At 37.7% G+C, this 22,866-nt stretch overlaps 1 protein-coding gene across 3 annotated transcripts in view; it reads right to left on the bottom strand.

Annotated features, from left to right (window-relative positions):
* Positions 1 to 5,043: 5,043 nt before the first annotated feature.
* LOC117410965 (protein eva-1 homolog A-like) overlaps positions 5,044 to 22,866 on the bottom strand; it is a 105,260-nt gene continuing 87,437 nt past the window's right edge. For 2 of the 3 annotated variants that reach the window (XM_059025777.1, XM_034017943.2), the window contains exons 2-4: positions 15,421 to 15,573; positions 11,081 to 11,254; positions 5,051 to 7,036 (exon numbers count right to left, since the gene is read on the bottom strand). In XM_059025777.1, coding sequence (XP_058881760.1) covers positions 6,666 to 7,036; positions 11,081 to 11,216 — 507 coding nt within the window. In that variant the 5' untranslated portion in view covers positions 11,217 to 11,254; positions 15,421 to 15,573 and the 3' untranslated portion in view covers positions 5,051 to 6,665. Of the gene's footprint in view, positions 7,037 to 11,080; positions 11,255 to 15,420; positions 15,574 to 22,866 lie in introns of all 3 variants that reach the window. The other variant, XM_034017942.3, reaches the window with a different exon arrangement.

The raw sequence follows: 22,866 nt of genomic DNA, 5'->3' as shown, positions 1-22,866 counted from the left end.
AGGCAGCAGAAAGGAATATCCACTAGAAACAGTCCTCAGGGCATCAGACAATTCTAGGGCATTTGACAAGCACTCCCACCTTTCACTTCCCGAGCTCGGCACCTCTCCGACATCAACCCACCCTGACCTTATCCCAACTCCAACCCTAAAAAACCTAACCATAACCCAATACCTAACCCTAAACCTAACCCTTAAGCAGTTTCTGATGCTCTGAAGACAGTTTCTAGTGGATATTACTTTGTGCTGCCATGCAGAGCAGCTGAAGATTCAATTACTTCTGGATTGGCTAGAAAATAACAACCCAGAAATACTTCGGTTTTGAGGTGGCTGTTGATGGAATAGTGAGAGGTTTGAGTGCTGAGCGTTTGAACGAACCGAGCCGTCAGAATTCTAGTGAGAGACAGCCAGAGAAATTGGGCCTGTGTGCAACTGAGAAAAACTGAAGCCTTGGAGTGACGTGGAGCGGGAGCCTGAGAAAGTGCAAGTGAGGATCAGTAGGTGAGGGAAGGAATAGGGCCTTTTTGTTGTTTTTGTGGCATGGTCTTGGCCCAAACAGGGACCGTGTTATTATAATTAATAAATTGTTAATTAATTGTACCTGGTAACGCTCTCCGTCTGCTGATTCATCTTCAAAAGTGCACTGGTCATTACAATACCAAGGACACTTTTTTTTTATTGAGCTGCGGTCAGAACCCGTCATGGGCAGAATTACAGGGTGGGGGGAGGGGGCAGGGGGATTTGTTCCCCCAATTTTTACAACATGCTCGAGGCGCAAATCTGCAGTATCAGTATAACAACGTATGTGTTTTCGCGTGGTACTACAGCTATGGCCCAAAGTTTTGCATCACCCTATCGAACTAGTTTTGCTTGATAAACAGAGAAACTTTACACTTCTGCTTTAAATAGGTTGGTTGGCAGCAAGCCGAAGAGTGGAAAAATTATATTTTACCAAAAGCTGAAGTATTATACCATCATTCTAATCCTGTTTATGAGGAATTAATGTGGGGGAAATTGTTTAATATGTGAGGATGTGAAATTACTCATTATTTGATGTTTACTTTGTATTACTTCAATAGGAAATCATACACAATGAAACTGGAATAGTTTATACATGGAAACTGTTACCCTCTGCTTGTTGTTGTTATTCTTTAAACAGTTGTATGCATTTCAGGTTTACATAAACACAACTATGCAATTAGTGGCTGCTTTAGAACTGTTTATATATTCACCTCCTCCAGTGCCCTCCTTTGCAAGATGCACCAGTCTCAGCATTCCCCATGGCAGAAACCACATATTGTAAAATAAATTAAGAAAAGTGGAAAAGATGAATAATGAATGAGAACGAAGCATTTGTAGCATGTTTTACCCCACTCATACTCTATAAATATGTTGGTTTCCCAGAATAGATTTGTCCCTTCTTCAAATATATGAAACACATTTTAATGTGCAATCCTTCTCACAGATACAGTGGTACCCTACCCCAAACATTATCGATTTTTAATTAATTTGTTATTGATTTTACCCCAGTCTTAACTTATCCTGTCTTTATCACTTTTGGTTACAGCGTTTCAGCTTTATATGAAAATACGTTAAAAGTATCAAATAGCAACCGTTGTTGGTAGCAACATTTTCAATAAGTATCTTTTTTTCTGTAATTATGATTCAGGCGAGGCAATAACCACAGATTTAAAACTACTGCATGGAAGTCTTAACCCAAACTTCGAAATGGCTCCCAAAGGATAGCATGTTTGGACAGATTAGTGTTTCAGCAGCCCATTGAGTGTGTGGCTCGGCTGGCTGTTGTTTCACGGTGAGTGGCTCATGATGAAGACTTGACAGCAGAGGCAGACATACCCCAAATGTACTCTGTGCACAGACCCATGGGGTGGTGATGACATCTGGAAGCCAGCCTGCATAAACACAAAAACAAAGCAACACAAGGTGAAATACCTTGGAAGTGATACTAAAAGAAAAGTATAATCAAAATACTATGCAAGGCTATGCATAATTGTAGTTAAATGTTCTCCTCTTTGTGTTGTTACTGTTTTTCACAAATATTAATAAACATTATGTGACAAGTGGATTCTATCTGCCTTTGGCTTTCATTGGGATACCAAATCCTGTTATCCGGCAATACAGTAGTGTGGATAAATAAAGATTAAAACGTGTAACTGAACCGAATGACTGTTTTGTTGAACTGACTTTGTTTTTAGTGAAAAACAGGATGCTAAAACAAAGCAAGATAAAAGCACTTGTCATATGATAGCTGGAGGATGCATGGAGTTTACATGCAGACTACAGTTTCCCTCTCTAATATATAATCCTCAACTTTGTCTTGGATTATATCTACTCGGAAGATTGTTATCCACTCTTCCACTCAATGCCCCCTGTGAAAGTACAGTGAATATTTGTGTTTTCTCTCTTCGTTACCAATTAGACAAACTACTAAAATGTTAATTACTCCTTATAATTATTAAGGCAATTTTGTAACTATGGAGTCAGGAATGCTCACTTAATGTCTGGACAAACGTTAGCCGGAATCGAGGGTAGTTACAATATCATACTGTATCAAGGATCCTGAATCTCTAAAGGAAACAAGAAGTAGGGCCAATAATGTTCTGGTAACAAGATAGTGTCTCAAGATAGTGTCTCGAATAAGTCATTTATGTTTCTAAATAAACAAAGAGAACAATGTACAGAAACATCAAAAGCTGAAACACACAGTTCATTTATGGTACAGTATCTTAAAACCATCAGGAAAACAAAACTATCAGTGTTCCGGTTACATGGAAGTCCTACCCTTAACCTTTCATGAAATTAAAAACACTGCATACAGTGCAAGACAGAGAGACTTTCAAAGATTAATGGTGGGAAACTATGCAATTCAAACCATTTCCTTGGGGAAATGCATTTTACACCACCATTTGTTTTCATTTAGCAGATGTTGGTTTCAATATATTTTTAAGCCTGAAGATATCACTCTGAGGAGCAATTAAATGAATTCCCATGAAAATGAAAACAATTTTCTGTAAACCCTGAAGAAAAATGATCTAAAAAAGGGTTAAATGCACTGTTCTGTATAACTGTGCAAGTGTTTTGTAATATTTTAATTTAATAGTTTAAAACTGTGTGCCTCTGTAGATGGATGTCATAATTTACAACACATCAACTGGGCCACTTGCCATGGGTAACAGGCAGTGTTGTGTGATGCACTGCCATTACGGATTCTGTCCTGTCCTCTGTCGGTGTGATGAGATGAGGCATGGGTAACGGGCAGTGTTGTGTGATGCACTGCCATTACGGATTCTGTCCTGTCCTCTGTCGGTGAGATGAGATGAGATGAGGCATGGGTAACGGGCAGTGTTGTGTGATGCACTGCCATTACGGATTCTGTCCTGTCCTCTGTCGGTGTGATGAGATGAGGCATGGGTAACGGGCAGTGTTGTGTGATGCACTGCCATTACGGATTCTGTCCTGTCCTCTGTCGGTGAGGTGGGATGAGGTTAAAAGCTCTAAAACCATGGATGCAAATGAGCCCGTCTCTTCTGCATGGATGTTTAGATGCTCGCTTGCGGTGCCCAACCTCTGCCCTGTTACACATGTCAATGGGCTTGTATTTAGTCTGAGACAAGAGAGTCCAGAATATATTTAAGAAAAGTACTGTATAAGGAATTCAATGTCGTTGTTCCTTAGCAGTTGATATTTTCTGTAGAAATTACATTTCGTTAGATAAGCAAGAGTAATTGAAATAATGTTGGTAATGCTCTTCTCTTCACAATATGCTACTATTTTGTATAAACAGAGCTTTGCATATATTGACAAGACATACTCTGAGCCTGGTTATGGAATTGTTGTTTAATAAACAATATCCCTTCCTTTGCAGAAGTGTATAAGGAATGCATTTTAGGTACTAGAACTTACTTTATTATTTTATATATATATATAATGACAAAGCAGAAAGAAATTGGTGCAAGTAGCTTCACGGAACTTGGTTGCTTAGCAATTAACTTTGTTGCTTTGCATCCAATAGTATTACAGTATATATATAAGAAAGGTAAGTAAGCTGGGCTTAGCTGAGTGGGGGATGGAGGGGGGTGATGCTTAAAGTTATGGGCTAGTCAACAAAACACCAAGGATGGAAGGTGCCCACTTGAAGACCCCAGAGAAGTACCCTACTCAGCTCAGTCCAGATGGTTGTCATGCTGATGCGCTAGGGAGGTCGCACTGTGGTTGATCCCTGGAGCCAGAATATCAGCCACTGTGTGTTTTGATGCTCCAGAGAGGCAAAATAGGCTGGTCCCTGAAGCCAGTATTACACTTCAGCTATCAACACCAGGCAGAAGGATATGTACATCAGATACATCAGATGGAAGGAAATGCAGATGGATCACATTAGTTTACAGTAAAAGTCTTAGTTGGTGCTTATCTTGGCGAGAGTCGAGTCCAATATCAGCATGAAGTTTTAACAAATTAAAAAAAAAAGACAATGGAGACATTGTAGTCGATTTGGTTACGAATCAATTTTAAGAAGAACTTTCTCCGAAAAATTATATATATATCTCAAGCAGTGTGGAGTAGTGGTTAGGGCTCTGGACTCTTGACCGGAGGGTTGTGGGTTCAATCCCCAGTGGGGGACACTGCTGTTGTACCCTTGAGCAAGGTACTTTACCTAGATTGCTCCAGTAAAAACCCAACTGTATAAATGGGTAACTGTATGTAAAAATAATGTGAAATAATGTATAATGTGATATCTTGTAACAATTGTAAGTCGCCCTGGATAAGGGCGTCTGCTAAGAAATAAATAATAATAATAATAATATATATATATATATATACACACACACACACATACACATTTATTTCAAGCAAAGGATATTTGGTCTCAATTAACCAGCCTTTGGCATCTCATACATTCCACAATAGTTTAATAAAAAAAAGCTTTTTACTAAACCTAAATAGTGTGTCAAACCTTTAGAAGACTGCAGTAATACAATTGGACGTGATAATAATTGATTTGTAGTAATACAATTGGACGTGATAATAATTGATTATAAATGTATGATTGTCAAGGCACAGAATGAGTGTAGCTTTTAAAAATCTTTAAAAAAATAAAATAATCCAAGGTCACTCTATCGCAGTAAGAGAAATACATTTTATTTGTATCAATTCAAACTGACAGATATGTATGTACGTATATACAATGTGGCCTTCTGGAGAAAATGACAAAACTGCATATATATTGGGCATCGTGTGAAACATGATTTACATATTTCAGTTATCACCTAGACTTTTGAAGGCAACACAGTCCCATAAGGGAATGTTTCCATTTGTATGAGTGAGATGGAAGAACACTTAAAAAATAATACTTTAAAAAAGTGTAAGACTGTACCATATAAAAATAAAGAATAATGATGTTCATAAATGTAAATGTAACAAAAGCAGCATCATTATTTTCAATCTATTGTACAGCTCCTTGGGGTTATAAGCGGCACCACTGCAATTAAAACTATATATTTTGTGGTTGAGTTCAACAGGATATTAATGTTCTTTTTCAGCAAAAGTAAAGCAGTTAACAGCTACACAGGGTTATTATTTTTTTTCCAGAAGGTGATCACAAATCAAGGTTGTAAAAACATATATGGCTGGTTTCACAGAGCCTGATTCGCACTAATCCTGGACTACATAATGTTACCTTAGGTAAGGCAGTCCAAGACTAGTGTTAAATAGGGGTCTTTAGTGTTCTACTTTGTATGCCCTGACTTCACACAATCGTGATTCAACCCTTATCAGGATTTCATTGTGTATAAAATAACTGGGCTTTAATGTCCGTATAGAACTATAGTTAACTAGCAGGTAAAAGCACATCATTATGCATTTTCTTAAAAGCACCAGAAGAAACCTCTTTGAGGTTTTTAACCAGGTTTTTTTAAGAAAAAACTTTCTGACACATCACAAGAAATGTAGTCATTAATCTTCATAGATAAACAAAGCAAAGTATACAAGTAAAATACTAGGATTTCATCCCTGAGGTGTCAGTCAAAGCTTTGCCACTGTATAGCAGGATTCCATGACAAATAACAACAAAACTATTAAATAATAAAATCTATTTTATAATGTCTAAGGGCTGAGGTGATTTTACAACATTTTTGGATAAGTATTACAGTGTTCCAAATGTCTGTCTGTTAGGATGTGGGGGGTCTCCACGTCTTTGTTTTCCACTTCCATGAAACATCCTTTTTTACATCATGCCATGGGCATTGGTTCAAAGAGATCTGTGCACTGTGAGCAAAAAGCTTCCACTTTCATTGTTATGGCAATTCAACACCACATTTTCTCCAAGCCAGAAAGTGCCTGTACTGTAGCTGTAGCCATTTTCATCTATCACTTGTTTTATAATTATGGCTGGAATTCCTAAGACCTCCCAGAGGTAACACGGTCTGTGCTGTGAGTAGCTGTTGGTTCTTATATAGAACGTTTGTTAAATAAACAGTGATTATCAATCTCCAGCTTCACACCTGAAAATGTTATTCTCACTGAGCGGATGGGAGCTTCCAAGTTAGCTTCCCCCGTTTAATGCCCCAAAAAGTTGTTAAGGCCTGGCAAACTGCTATTACTCCCAAGCCCAATGCAGCAGGTCTATTATAAGAGTACCACTAATCCCATCACTAGTAATAACGGTTCAGACTGCGGGTGCCCGGGATTTCCGGCTGTCCGTTCATCCAGATCTCCCGGATTATCCGTTCTCGCTCCTCAAGCCTCTGCGCTCGCTCCAGCTCCTCTGCTGAAGTAAAAACGTTCATGTTCAAAGTCCTCTCAAAGCGCCGGTGCCTCCGTGCTGACAGGTCCGAGGTGGTGTCCCAGTCGCTGTCGCTGCTGTCGCTCTCGCTGTCGCTGACCTCGTTCTTCTGAGGCTTCTTGGTGGGGGTGGCTTTGCAGTCTGTCCTGCAGGAGATCTGCACCACCACAGCACACAGCATCAAGATGAGGCCAATGCAGATGCCGGACACAAAGTACAAGGCTGCTCGCTCAGGGTTTTCTGTAACAGAAAAGTATGATGTGATTAGATGCTAATTTAAACATTTTAGCCTTGCCTGCATGCCGCCCCAAACGACAGAGCAAGCATCTTTACTGTCTAATTTAAAACAGAAAATGAGCCAATGCTAATAACTAGTACGATAGGAAAAGCTGCTTGTTTTATACAAGTATAGACAATATCACCTCTAAGTACTGGTCTTATCTTTGATGTTACAGTACTTGCATAATTAATAATGAACAAAATACAGATCTTTGTTTTTATTTTTTATTAAGCAAGCAACAGTTACAGCATTGTGATGAGAATCTATCAGTGACCCAGGTAGACCCTATAGCAAAATAGCTGATCTATTTCTGTAGGTTTTGCTTTGAGGTTATCTAAACAACAAAGCTTTCACATTCCAAAAGTCTAAAGCAACAATGCAAACTATGTAGTAGTTTTGAATATGTAAATGCAACATACTGTAACATATTGAGTTAGTTCATTCTTTCTTCATGTGCATATTCCATAGATAGATTATATAAGAGGATACATTACTTCCACATGTTTTTTTAATTCTGTTTTTCCCTGTACTGTCTTTGAAATTCTGGCCTTCATGTGGAACCTATTCTGCATGGTTCTTAATGTGTTTTACAGCTAGCTATATAAGATGCCTCGAGGGTTACATGAAAATATTTTCGGTGGTTGTGCCTGTGTTGAATTATTTCCCTTGTTCCTACCAGGTAGTGTTTTATATTTTAAGGGAAGTCGAGAAGCAGTCAACTGTAAAATTCCATTCTACTTGATTTTCCCTACAGAATATCAGCTACTGTGGAAGTCAATATTCAGGATGCTGTTTATTACTACCATCCTGGAAAAGTCATTGAGAACTTACACTGATTTAGCTGAACATGCCTTTAAACAGCCAGCTGGTCCTGCTCGACCCAGTAGAACAGAACCAATAAGGAGTTTAGTTAAATTAGATTGTTTTAATGGTACAAAACTAGCAATACACTATTATACACACTTGCTTCAGAATCACGCCTTTGTAGTTTTTACAGTGTTTTACCTCTGTGTAGTCAATTACTTGTATGTGTTCTGTTCATGCTTTATTTTTTTATCAGTGTTGAGTGGGCTATTTCCATTTTCCAACCATTTTTAGTGTATTAAGTCTGAAACAGGACAGTGGTTTTCAACGTTTTTTTAAACGGTACCCCTTCTGTGTGCTGGTTTCAGCTGAAGTACCCCTTTACAATTTTCGCTCTGCTGAATGGTACCACATTTGCAATAATATAAAGCTAGCAAGGTATTCAGGCAGGAAATCTATAGTACAAATGCCTAGTACAGTAATTGGTTAATCTACTAGCCTATTACCAGCAAGTTCCCATTAACCTACTAGGTATATAAACCTACTTTGCAAACTCAGTCTTATATTGCACTCCCCAACCACCACCACCTCCCTTCCCAACCACCACCACCTCCCTTCCCAACCACTACCACCTCACTCTCCAACCACTACCACCTCACTCTCCAGCCACTACCACCTCACTCCCCAGCCACCACCACTTCACTCCCCAACCACAACCACCTCACTCTCCAACCACTACCACCTCACTCCCCAACCACCACCACCTCCCTCCCCAACCACCACCACCTCACTCCCAAACCACTACCACCTCACTCCCCAACCACCACCACCTCCCTCCCCAACCACTACCACCTCACTCCCCAACCACCACCACCTCCCTCCCCAACCACCACCACCTCACTCCCCAACCACCACCACCTCCATCCCCAACCACCACCACCTCCCTCCCCAACCACCACCACCTCCCTCCCCAACCACCACCACCTCCCTCCCCAACCACCACCACCTCCCTCCCCAACCACCACCACCTCACTCCCCAACCACCACCACCTCCCTCCCCAACCACCACCACCTATATAATTATTATTATTATTATTATTATTATTATTATTATTATTATTATTATTATTATTATGATGAAAAGTATTCCGTCAGTCAGAATACAATAATAAGATTTTGCTTATTATTTGATTTTGGTGGCCATTTTATTTGGCCACCAGCCGCCACTGATAGATTATATATATATATATATATATATATATATATATATATATATATATATATATATATATATATATATATACACACACCAGTTTAATTTACCAATTCAGTTTTTAATTACAAAAATACCAGAGTTTATTATATTAGATTTAAGTTAAAATTAAAAGTAGGTTAAGGCAGGGTCTAAACTTTGAACAAACCTTTATGGATCATAACCCTTTAAAGTATATTGTCCAAGCGTATCAGCAAATGAGTAAGTAGGCCACCTTTAATATTATAAAGTGTGTAGAAGCCACTTTGAATAACAAGGGATCTTCCTTTATCTGAGTCTCAGACGAGTGTAATATTGGCATACCTTACACTTGATCTGTCACATGCTCTGTGGAATGCAGAATCTCTGCTCCCCCACCCCACCCCACCCCCCACTGCCTCATGTGCCTGCATGCAGAACTCAGCAGGAGCCTTTGTTTGTTAAGGGTCTTTTTTCAACATGGGAGACAAATTAAATGAGGAAATGACACTTCTGCCTTTACCAGCTGCTTAAAACAGATGATTTATGGCAATCCAATCTGTCATGCCAGTATTGAGGGAACTGTTTTTTAGGATGGTGGAGTGGCGAGAACACAGTGATGTTAGTGTAAATATCCATTATAGCCTGATTCCTGTACTAATACTAATTAAATGAAGATGCTTACATAAATTAAAAAGGTGTTTGCCTAACACATCAAATCAAATTTGCGATCAGAAATTTCTCATTAATCCATTATTAGCCAGTGAGTGGATGTTTTCTGTTGTGATAACATTCCACAACTGTTTTATATTATATTAAATATTTTCAAAACAATACAAGACGTTCACATGCTGCCACAGACACAGATGTCCATCCATACAATAAAACACATATAAACAGCATGTCCACTGCAAGCTCCAGCCCGTCATAAAGAAAATGTTTCACTTTTAATAGAGTGCAATAACAAATTGACACACAAAATACATGCTGATGCAAGGAGTGTTTGACTCCACTTTAAATGTACTTCCTATAATTCAAACGACTTTACAAAGAAATGTCTATTCTTCAAAACTCCGGTGGCCAATGTTAAATCAATAAATTGTGGCTATTAATAGCTATTTTAATATCTATTCATCTGACAAAATAAATCTATCAGCTGAGTGACCAGAATGTTTGTTCAAAATGTCTTTTTAGCTAAGGGGATAGAACGAGGAAAAACTAGGTTTCCACAAGTTTCCATTCCCAAATCAATAAATGACCTCTGACCCAAAGAAATACCCACAATAGTTCTGCTCCCATCCAGTTGAAAGTATGGGAAGCTCAGAAACAAGAGCTACTGTATACTGGGTAAACAGGTTATTTCTAGTCAGTCCTCTGTGCTTTCAGTTGACCTCTTATGGGAAACAAATCTAAAATAGGCTCAGATGTTATAGAAGGGACATTGTCCAAAAGTAATAGAAAGGTGAGGGTAACAACGAGAAGGAGTCAAACTAAGACCTTACCATCCACTTTAACTAAAGGAAAGTTTGCATACTGCAGCTGCACTGCCACAGGTAACTAATAAAAAACCTTAGTTTCTATGGCATGCTCACTGCTCTTTCTCAAGCATTACATTAAATGTTAGAACTTCTCAAATTAACTGTTTGCATCTTGCGTTTTGCCTATTACATTTACTCACTTAAGCCATAATTTTTTAATTCTTATTATACACCTCATAGGTTGTCTCAATCTTCTAGATTCCATGTAGATCTGTCACTATCCAACAGGTGGATGCCCTCTAAAGCCAACAGGACTTGGCTCTAAAGTAACAAGGCTTTGACTCGGGACACCTAACTTTTGCCAAGCTCAGTTATATAACAGGTGATGAGAGATGCATCAAACATTTATGCTTTTTATTAATTTAATTGTTATTATTACTATGGATTTAAGAAATGAAAGTAGTGTCTGCTTAGTGACTGATCTGACTTACCCAAGATGAAAGAATATGCAGCAAGGATGGTGCTTAGCAGTGCCATCTCTGTGCTGATAGTCTTCGACTCCATGCTGCTGTTTATCATCCGTCTAGGTTTTTCATCCAAAGGGACCAGCGAGGACTTCTCTTCCATGGGGTAGAACCCAGGTACCCTTCCTATCTTCTTTTCCTCTGCATACCAAACAAATCAAAGCAAAGTCACATCTCAGGTCCCTTAAACTGCAGCATACTGGAGCGCTGACTGCAACCCCAACCTCTCTATCACTATAAATGAATACCACTGCACTCCATCCAAAAAAAACTAGATGAGAAGCACAACCTGCTGGTAACCAAACTCTCCTAGAACATCAGCAACTGTAACAAGTAACATATACTTACATGTTAAAAATGTTAAGAAATGCTTATTATTTAGAGTAGCCTAGCTTATAATGAAGATGAATATGTGCTTACCTTCATTACAAGTTAGGCCGGTAACTAACTGGTGTGTTAGAATAGTAAAAGTACATCCAAAACCTAACTGTAAACAACAAAAACATTTCTTCCCGCTGAGGGATGGGCATTAGTCACAAATTGTTTATTTTTCACACAGAACTATAATGTTTATCTCAGTAAATATATTTATTTTTACAGAGCCTTTTCTGGTTATTGTGCAGCAGATGAATTGTTGCTGGAATCCTGGATTTTTTTTTATATTTGGAACTGAATCGCAGTCATGAATAACATTGTTGAAATGGAACAAAACACTGTTACATAGTTAAGGTTATAGCTTTTTGGAACACTGCAGGAAAGCACTATGTATTCCCAGAGAAAGTTGGTTTAGACATGGTCGCAGGGTTGCCACCTGCCCGGGTTTGACCCGGACAGTCCAGGAATTGGCATCTGTGTCCGGGTGGCAGGAATTAACAAGCCTGGACACCCTAATGTCCGCTTTTTAAGTGAAACGCATAAGAAACACCAACCTTCCTATAATATTTTCTTTGACACATATTACTTGCTTAAATGATTTCCATTATCTTATTAGAAATGTACTGTTTAGCACTGATCTGTACATTCTACTTTGTCCCCAGCATTTGAATAATGCTGAAGACAACAAACATAACCACGTGATGTAAACAATCCAAGTGAGAGATTGGAGTCACTTGACCCCAGCAGGCTACATACTGGTGGTCAAAACAACTATGCCGGCTAATGCAGAAACGGTATGTTACACAGCAAAATGTAATGTATTTGCAACCACAGAGCACACTTCTTACCTCCAGTCACAGGAATTAGAAAGATATCATTTATGATGTGCCAGATACTTGGAAGTTGTGATCCCTACTGTGCAGCCTCAGTGAGCGGGCGCACTTTAACGTGATTTGACCAAATTTCTTTTCCTTTTAAGAAAACTTACTTACCGGTACATGTTACCAATTAAGAAAAAATGCATTTTCAATAGTTTGTTACAGAATACAGTACTAAACATAACTTTGTACCGGGATAAAAAAAAAAAAAAAGCGAAGCGTCAGTAACTAGAATCTGTAGATTTCCTGTAAAATGAACTTCAGCGAGTTACAACTAAACGGTTAAGCGAAGGAGACTGTACTAAAAGGACTAAGCTGTGCAAAAAGGAGCACAGTATTAACAATATCTAAGGTACATGCATAATGATTTCTGTTCAGTTTTCAAGTTCAAAATTACAGATAGATGGATGCTGTTTGCAATTATTGTGCTTTTAAATATGTTATAAATGATGATGTTGCTGTGATTTCATATTAGTTCAGTAAAATAATAAATGTAGCATAATGCATTCTGTTATCGGTAAAGGCATATTTTATGTAAGGACTGGGAATCACTAACCTGCTTAATTGTGTTAAACTGTATTACAGTATACTGCAGTTTTGATAGACCATATGTCCGGGTTTGGTCTGTGGAAAAGGTGGCAACCCTACATGGTCGACATCAGCCAGGCGGTGAAAATGGGATACAAGCCATGTCTCAGCCTTTGAGAATATTCTAGTGTTTCTCTGTTTTTGGTTACACATCTTCATGAAGAACTTTTTGACGGTTTATACTTAAACTTATTTCTTTAGTTTATCTTTTTCTACATGGCATGCACAATATAAACTAAAGATTGTTGCATATGAATCTTCTTTTTTTATGGACCAAAATGTCTACATACAGTAGCACTCATAATGGAATTGTGGATTAAGTATACAATCTAGTCAATAAGATTACTTAAACACAGTTTCAGGACCTACATTTTTACTTACTAGACATTTCTGTGAGATAACTGCTGGATAATATCACTAGAACATAGGACTATGTAACAATTTGCTCATGCTGCTTTACTCTTTGACTCTATGAACTAACACTCAACGCTTGAGCCATTTGAACATAGTCATGGAAAAAATAAAATGCAGGCCCTTAATATTGTGTATTTTGTTTGAAACAAAAGCATAACACACGTATCTCTCTTTTTTTATGAAGCACAGAACATACACTGTAAAGGCTTTGTAAATTATGTAAAAGTTTCAATTTCATAATTGTAATGTCTGACTGTGGTCTATATTTGGAATCAAATCAAAACAGTTGAGCCACTTACAAGAATTATGGAAAACATGTAAATGTCAACAGTGTGGGTTTGGCTGCAATTCTGAAAGCAAACATGCATGAATAAAATCAACTGCAACACGACTGGTGGCAATCTCCCATTGTCAGACCTCACATGTAGTAACTAACTGCCTTCTAGTACAGATTACTATATTACTGACACAAGATTAAAGGGTTTTTGCACAAACAAGTTGATACCAGACCTTTGGGACAGTAGTTAAACAGGCCAGCAGTGTCTTATATGATGCACACACACTCATATTATTCCAATTGTATTCTGAATTCCTAGATCTATCCCTGTTCTAACCAGACCTCACCAAGTTACTTCCACACCAGTCTGGGGTTTGTATTGTCCAAGGACAAACAGACGTGAAACTGGCACAGACGCTTTGCTAGGACTTTGAAAATAATAGATTTATTGTCGAGCTTTGATTCTCTGAGGAGGTGAAAGTAACACACATTAAACTGTGAAAGCCTCAAGCATCAACAACAAAGCTCAATGTTAATATATGCCAAATTGAAAATGCTCAACACACTAATTGAATTAATATATGTCAGATTTACAACGAAAATAATTTTTTCATGAATTCTCTCCCCTTTTTAAAAGCTATATTAGCAATAATATGATCTTTATATTCCACATTGGTTTGCTTAATTGAGCTGTTATTTGATTATTTTAGATAGCATCAGAAACTTTATTTAACTAGCATCCAAGTGTTTTTTTATTAGTCAAGCGCAAACATAAATGAAATAGAATTGTATAAAATGATGATCGATTCCCTTGAATTTCTTTTCTTTTAAATCTCAAAATCTCTATCTGTGTGACCAAGGCGAAAGCACTTGTAAATCCCCAGGCTTAAGCACCAAATTCAGCCGAACTTCAAGATGGGAGATCAGGATGGAGAGAGGTTGCGTTGCATCTTAACAATGAAGACATTGTGTATGAAAAAAACTGCACACTGCATTATAATACACACCGACCTCTGCAGTTTCTGTAATGTATTTAACTTGAAAATCTGAATATATGTTGTTTATGTTGTCATACACAATCCATTAGTTGTTAAGATCAAAAACAAGCACTCTTTATACAAATTTTAGATCAGTGTGCAGCTTTACAGCCTCTTTTTAATACATTTTAATTTGTGTTAGTGTCTGACTAATAAAATATAGTTTAAAACAATGCTCAATCTCTAAGGGGCCTAAAGTCCTTAACTGCCAGTAGTGATGGCGAGAAGTTTTTTAGATATTCTACTTACTTCACAGTCGTGTGATCTTCAGCCAATCATGCCGTTTTTAGTTTATCCAAGCCATTTAATAAACTTTTTAATACCAGTAGCCATTTTAAGTACTGTCGTTAGTGCAATTTGTGTTCATTTCATACGATTCAAAAGTAGTTTTATGTAAGTAATAACTGCAGTAATATTATTTACAATTATTAAATGCAGTTTACACTTGTTAAACTCAAACAGAGGCATTGATTATTCATCAAAGCATGGTAGTTTCCCTGACATGTTCTAGCTCTTTTTTTTTTCCAGTAACACAAAAATGCAGAGCTGCAGGGAAACTGAGGCTAAGCAAACACAACTTAAATATCTTAAGTAATTATAACTGTCATCTTTACCTCATGTCAAAGCATACAAGGCAACTAACTAATCACATACAGCACTACTGATTTTCTCTGAGGTTAATGGCATGACATTTAATGTGGCTATGGTTTGATAGACAGAAAGAAAGTGTGAAAATACCTGGCACTGCGTCCGTTGTTATAATCGGTGACACATCAGGAAGTGCCCCATCTCCTATAATATTTGGGTCATATGATCTGGGCGGCTGAGGGTGGCTCAAGGTGTGGTACTTTGTCAGCTTGGGTTTGGCTTCTTCCAACAGTTTCTTTGGTACTAGAGAGGGAGGAAAGAAAAAAACAACTTGATCTATATGCTGACTCCCACTAGCTGGATCACAGACCTATTACCAAGGAGACAAAGTAAATGATTAATCAAAACTATTACAAAACTGTCCTGTAAAAATGTGACACGGTCTGAATGATTGGTATGTGCCCAGTTCATAAGTGTGCTCGGCACACAAACCTACTTGTCTTATTAGGTTTGTATTGCAAAACTCTATGCCTAAGCTGTATACTGTTGTCATAGGTCACTGTCTTTCTTCCCTCTCTGTCTTTTTCTCTCTGTCTTGTGCAGTATATCTAATAAATAAACCTGCCTTACAGCAGCCAACGTAGACTAGCAGTCCATGAGGATGTAAGTTTCTAATTAAATTATTCAGTGAACATTCTGGTAGGCCAGAGAACATTCTGATAGGCCAGAGAACATTCTGGTAGGCCAAAGCTGAATTTCTGAACAGTGTTGTTTTTGGCTAACCCAGTGTTGAAATAATATTCAAGAGTTCTAGTAAAGTAGCCTATTAAAAGCAAGTAACATATCTTTTTTTTTTTTTTTTTTTTTTTTGCTGAGTGTCTGGCCAGCCAACTAATTTCAGCTCCTTAAAAATATCCCTGCAGATTTTGTATTCATACAATAATGCTCAATTAATATTGTTTACATATGATTTCTTCCAAATCCTGCCAAATCGTATTTTTCTAATGAATATGTGGGTGGTTAAAAAGTTTAGCCAACTCTTATATTGTCACCTGCTTTACTTTATTTGGTGTGAAGAAAAACACAGATGAAGACAAACAAGAAGAGTATTCCTTAGAAACGAGCATGTAAGATGTTTGACAGAAACCGCAGAGATTAGGAAGAGATAATTAAGGGAAATAAAAATATTAACAGACATAGGGTTAAAAAGGAAAAGAAAAAGGCCTAGCTAAGAGTATAGAGGCATGTTTTCAAAGCAGCTGCAGACTGCAAATTGTAGACCAATAAGAAGATAACCACATGATCTTCAGATTGAGTTTGCCATCCCTACTCACCCAAGATACTGAGATTTATCCTAATTACATTTTGGTGACGGGTCGCTTTTCCATACAAATATAATCATTGCAAGTGACAATTTTCCTAAAATATTGCTGTGTACCAAGATGGGATGAAAGGTAAGGGCAGAAATGGTGTAAAAAGTAAGGGCAGAGAAAATAAACTATTAAAATGTCTGAACATGTATGAAAAACCCAGAAAAGAAAACAACTGAAAGGTCATGTTAAGGTTAATAAAACAGTTATATATTGCTTAAAGCAGAACCTTGGCTCAGAAACAATAAAAGTATAAAACTTTCCTGCTGTTGTAATAGCGGTACTAAATGCATCCGTTTACAGGAGGTTAAAGCTCTGGTCTACTTTTCTACGCCAACAGCCAAAATGCCACTGTCACACTTCTTACTCCTGTGTTAAAGACATATTATATTTCATCTCAAAATGTGCAAACATTCATTTTAACTGCAGTTCATCTTCAGAAATAATTTATGATGTACTTGTCTCTTTGCAATGAAGTGTTCTACTTCCTGCATCTGAATGATGTCATGCTCAGTGCGAACATTATCCAAAAATGCATGTAGTTGATTTAATCTAGATCAACCAAAACTATGCAAAAAAGGCTGCACCAGTAATTATGTGGTGAACCCCTTTGAAGCTGGTGCAGATGGAATTGTGACAAGCCTCCACTGCAGTGTCACCGGTGGTTATTACTTATACCAGACAATGAGTGACTCCTTATTACTGTAATCTCTAATACTCAGGAATGAGGGAGAAATAAACAGTTTGATTCTAGGAAAACAGTTTCCCTATCAGTCACCCCATGCATACAGAATTAAAATCATCTGTCCCAGAATTAAAATCATCAGCTTGTGGGAAAAGTTCTGATTTCTATTTTCCAGCCTTGGATGATTTTCTTGTTGTGGCTCTGGCACAAAAGCTATTGCTGGACAAGTTTACTTCACAATTTGATCAAATAAGAAAAAAGTGTAGTCACTTTGTGGTCTTTAGACTTAAATCTCCCTTTCAGCCTGGCCCAAACGCAGCCAACCCTTTCCATCTTGACCTCTGCTATAGAGCTACCCCCAGGACTAACATCTAATGGATATCTGCTTTCCTGTGTTCTTCATTCTTTATTCGCTCTACCCATTCATTAAGATCTATTGATTGAGTCCTACAGGTTGAAAGGTCAAGCCCACTGAGGAGAGGGTGACCTTTGACACTTAGCTGAACGTCACGCAGTTAGACGCTGCCTGAAGGAAGCTTTTAATGTTTGTCTGCAACAAGGAAATGGGATTAAAATCCAATTAAAGGGCATCACAAGTCTCTGATGTAATTAAGATTCGCCGTAGGGGAAGCTTTCGCTAATTCTGCCGCCACCAATTTTTCAACAGCTCATAAATATTTGAGGTACAAACTTTTTTTCTGTTTAATTGGATCTTTGGCCAAATACTGGCCTTATACACTCCAGAGACCATTTAAAATACTGACCTCAATCTAAAATAGATGTTTAATCCATGAAAACTGACCTTTTAAAAACATTCTTTAAATTGTCTTCATATTTGGCATGAAGTTCCATTCAAGTTCCACTATGGGTGTTTAGTTTAGTTACTTAACAGTTTCAATTTCCCACTATTTAAACTCCTGGGGCCATTTTTTCAAAACTTCGATTTTCATATTTGATCGGGATTATATTGTGAAATTGGGTTTTTCAAAATGTCAACATGCGATTGGGATTACTGTGATCCGGATTTTGCTTTGGTAATCTGATCGCACTTTTAATCGCTATTAATGTTGTAATTGGGGTTTTCAGAATTTATAGAGATCAGAATTATTTTTATCCGAAATATGAGGATATTTTTTATCCTACTGTGAAGGTGGATTTCACTTTTAAATAATCATAGAACATTTGGATTTCGATAGAAAACACACACTATATGCAAATAGAGTGATATCATAAACATTTCACATATTTATTTAGGTTTTGTATCCATGCTGGCAAATTAACAGCATGTGTCTGACTAAGGAAAAAACACATTTAGTGGTGTGGCTTTTATCAAGAACAACAGCTTTTTTTTCCATTTATTTACATCATGTCCAACACATTTTTTTTAAAACGTGTGTGCTGTATAGAAATAAAGATGTGGGGGAAATGACATATCTTTAATGTGAAACGTCAATGGAGGATCCTTCTAGAAGTAGTTCTTTACAATGGCATCCCTCACTGACCATCCAGCAAGTCGATCCTCTTGTGGTTCTGCTAAAGGTGCATCATGGTGTCCTGCCTGAGGCTCCGGCAGGCTGGCGCTCAAATCCTTTCCTTCAATGGCTGGTCCATTGCAATTGATAGTGATATTGTGCAAAACAATACAGGCTAAAATGATATTGCATTCTTGTAGCGGTTCCATACGAATCATCTCTTAAGCAGCCTGTTGATGCGTTCTACTGTGCATCTCATTTTAGTTATTTAATTTCTACCAAGTTAATAAAATAAAGATTCTTTGCATGCTTTATATGTGCAGTAACATTAAAAGTGAATTGTCTGGTTTTTTTATATAAAATATAAAGAAATAAACGTGTGTATTAATATTCCTATTAATACTATTAATATTTCCTACTATATCTTTTTTAAGTTAGGTTGTATAAATAATGGTCTATTTAAAAAAAAAATGTCTATAAACTATTAAGAACTACTTGGATTTCGTAGACGTGATTATATTTGTAATCTGGATAAATGTAATCCAGCAGTGACATTTTCTGAAAAAAACAGATCAAAACGATCCAGATAAAAGCTCTCTATCACAAAATATAGGATTACAAAATCCAGATAATATTTATCCAGATTACAAGTTTTGAAAAACCGGCCCCATGTCATATCACTGATAGAGACCACACACTTAGAATCAAATTGCAATATTTCAAAACATCTTGAGATATGGCCCATAGATGCAACTTTTACCCTAAACCACTATAAAGTAACATGTTAAATTTGCAGTTAAGTAGGCCTGTTGCTTGAACAAAGCTACAGATGTGAGTTACAGGAGACTAGCTCTTTTATTGAGATCATTATTTTCGGGTAGCTATATCTTAGACAGCGCAAAATTAAGGGTAAAATGCTCTTAGTTGGCCAATCAGGTCAAAATGTGGCATGGTAATATGCTCTTTCACAAGTGGAGCACTGTTGCTGGTGTCAGTATTGTGCGGAAATGCAATGTCATGAAACAGTTATGATAACAATCCACGGATAATAAAGGGGAGCAGGATACTGCAATTAAACTGAAAGGATGGTCAATCATAATCAGCTAGCAAAACTGTGTAAACATCTGATTATGGAGAGTAACATCAGAAAAACTACAGCCTTATTTCTCACAGCATAACTACACTTTATAAGAGCGTACCATCAAAAAAAGATTTAAAATAAACAGCAAACATTTTATTTGTTATCATTTATGTCAGTCGGACACTATAGCCTAAAAATAGAAAATAACAAGGCAGGGGCTTTTTAAATACAGTAGGGTAAACCCCTCACAGGTGAGGCAGAAGAGGGTGCAATAAAACTCACCAACAGAGCAATGTAGTGGACATTTGATGGTCTGAATGTAATAAAGTATAATGGCAACAATTTGCAAATCAGTGCTGTAGGTAGTTAAAAAAAAGCCATAGAGAGTCGTGACTAAAACGCTCTGGGCAAGCAGGCTTCCATGTAACACACACCCGCTTCTGTTTGCAATGGCTTTTCTCCAGGTTGCAGGAGCCATGTTTCTCATTTGAGAAAAGGAGAAAAAAAGGTACAACAGTAAAATGGTTTATTCTGTTTGGCTCAAGAACTATAAAATCTGGTTTGCCCATGAATAATAAATTTACCAGAAAGGCAGGGGAACCAAGCGACAGTTTAGCATTTCAGAGCACAAGATTAGAAACATGCACAGCCTCTTATGTTGAAAGAGATTGACCAATAGTGTCTGGTTTCAATCATCCTCCCTTAGGTTCCATTTAATTTGAAACATCAAAGTCCATGCAAACAAATGTTAATTTGATGCCAGTAAAGGCTATGAGTGGATAAGGTGAACATGGCCATATAGTAATATCCAAAAGAGATGGAGGGCCCTATTTAGCAATGTTTGCAAACCCCTAAAGCAGGGGTGCCCAATTCTGGTCCTGGAGGGCCGGTGTCCTCCTGGCTTTTGTTCCAACTGTCCCCTAAATTACTTAATTTGACGAATCAAACACTTATTAGAAGCTTAATTGGTCCAATTGAGCAATTTAGGGTACAGCTGGAACAAAAACCAGCAGGTACAGCGGCCATCCAGGACCAGGATTGGGCACACCTGCCCTAAAGCAATCGTAAAACACTTTTGCAGACAGTTAGCACACCAGAATCAGGCGCACGTGTGGGCAAACAGACTTTGCCCACCTGTGTGATTTAGCAACACGTGTTTTTTGTGCCCACTCGGCAAGTCAGCGTTAGCGCTGGACATGGGCTGAACTTTAGGGGAGTGTCCTCATTTACATACAAATGTAGCGATTTAGCAAACTATCAATAGCGTTTGTGTTTGTGTTTCATTAGACATGTGAAAACCAGGTCTAAACTGTGCGCAAATTACATGGTCGACTGTAAATACCAGTGAAACTACCAGGGAAGCAGGCAAAGAAAAGAGAGAGAGAAAAAAGAGAAATAAAAGAAATATGGAGTGCGCACTGGATTAATGTGATACTTTGTAATGTGATTTTGTATCAGTTGTAAGTACCCCTGGATAAGGGCGTCTGCTAAGAAATACATAATAATAATAATAATAATAATAATAATAATTTCTACATGGCCAGACAAGTGGAGTGAAGGAGAAGATGTCCCCAAATATTTAAAAGTCATCTGTCTTTTCAGAGCCTGTCTGACACACAATGTATGCAGCAATTTTGCCTCTACAGAGAAACAATCATTGACATCTGCCAACAGCTTCAGGCTGATCTGGAAGGAGACATGCAGAGGGCACACTGTTTGCCTGTAGCGCTAAAGTACACACACCAACATGTAAATCGTAAGGAGACCTGTTCTGTAAAAGTGCAAGCAGTGTGTGATCTGTGATGCAAACAAAAAATATTTATGTAACTTACTTTTTCTTATAGATTACTTTTTTTATTTTGTAAGTATTCAATGCCCCCCCCCCCCCCCCCCCGGACTGCTAAAAAAAAAAAGTAGCCTTGCTTGAGGTGCTTGTGTCTTTTTCCTTCTTTTTTTTTTGGTTTCAAAATACCCTCCGTTCGCTATTGAAGACACACAGATCCTCTTAAAAGGAATGTTGAATCCTTTTTGGTTGTAACTTTACTCCCCCCACTGTGCTTTGATTGGCTGGGCGCATGATTCGCTATTTGATGTGAGTTAGCCCACGTAAGAGACCCGACTTCTAAATTACATTTTCGTGCACTATCACAGCGCTTAGCAAACGCAGTCATCTTTGCCCTAGCGATACTGGCTGCACACATATTTGCTAAATAGGGCCTGGAATGTTTTACTGCATTCGCCTAAAGACACACAGTGTGGGCTTTAGTGTAATAAAGAAGTACTCAATATCATTAACTTAATTTTGGCAAACACACGTTTATTGCATTTAAGACATGTATAGGCTATGTTTTATGCGTGTGACTCAAACAAAACACATTCAACTCATCAATGTAGAGCCTTGTGAAAAACAGATGCAGAATCTCAGGATCTCAACTTTATTTTCTTGACATATTTGATTGTTGATCTTATAACTCAAGCCAAAATTATTCACATTCAAAATGAAGAGAGCCCTTAAGATACCTGAGTTAACCAACTAAGCTTACATCAGTTTTCCCCCATTTTATTGACATTACCATAAATATTTCCCTCCCCCACATGTGTGAGTAATGTAGTAACACCCACAGTTGCAGACAGACTCAAATACTGCCTTTCAGCTCTAGGAAACCGTCTATAAAACACCTTTCATTTGTCAAAATCAAACACGTTGTTTATGTCTGGTTTCCCTGCCAGGGAAATGGGTAAGCTGAACGTTGTTGCCGACACTTTTACAACAGTGAACATACTTTTCTATTCAATTCGTAAAAGCAAAGCATGACCTCAAAGTACACACAGAAGAAACAAAAAATCAATAAAACAATAAATCCTTGTTTTATAAAATGACTTACTATCAAACAAAGTGGGGTTGTGCATATGAGATATACTTCTATGTGACAGAATCAAAGGAATATGTAAAATGCACTGTAGGAACAGAAACACTCACAACACAGT

The sequence above is a fragment of the Acipenser ruthenus genome, chromosome 6 (assembly GCF_902713425.1).
Source record: "Acipenser ruthenus chromosome 6, fAciRut3.2 maternal haplotype, whole genome shotgun sequence".
NCBI lineage: Eukaryota > Metazoa > Chordata > Actinopteri > Acipenseriformes > Acipenseridae > Acipenser > Acipenser ruthenus.
Note: the sequence above shows the minus strand (reverse complement) of the source record. Positions and strands in the feature narration are given on the sequence as shown.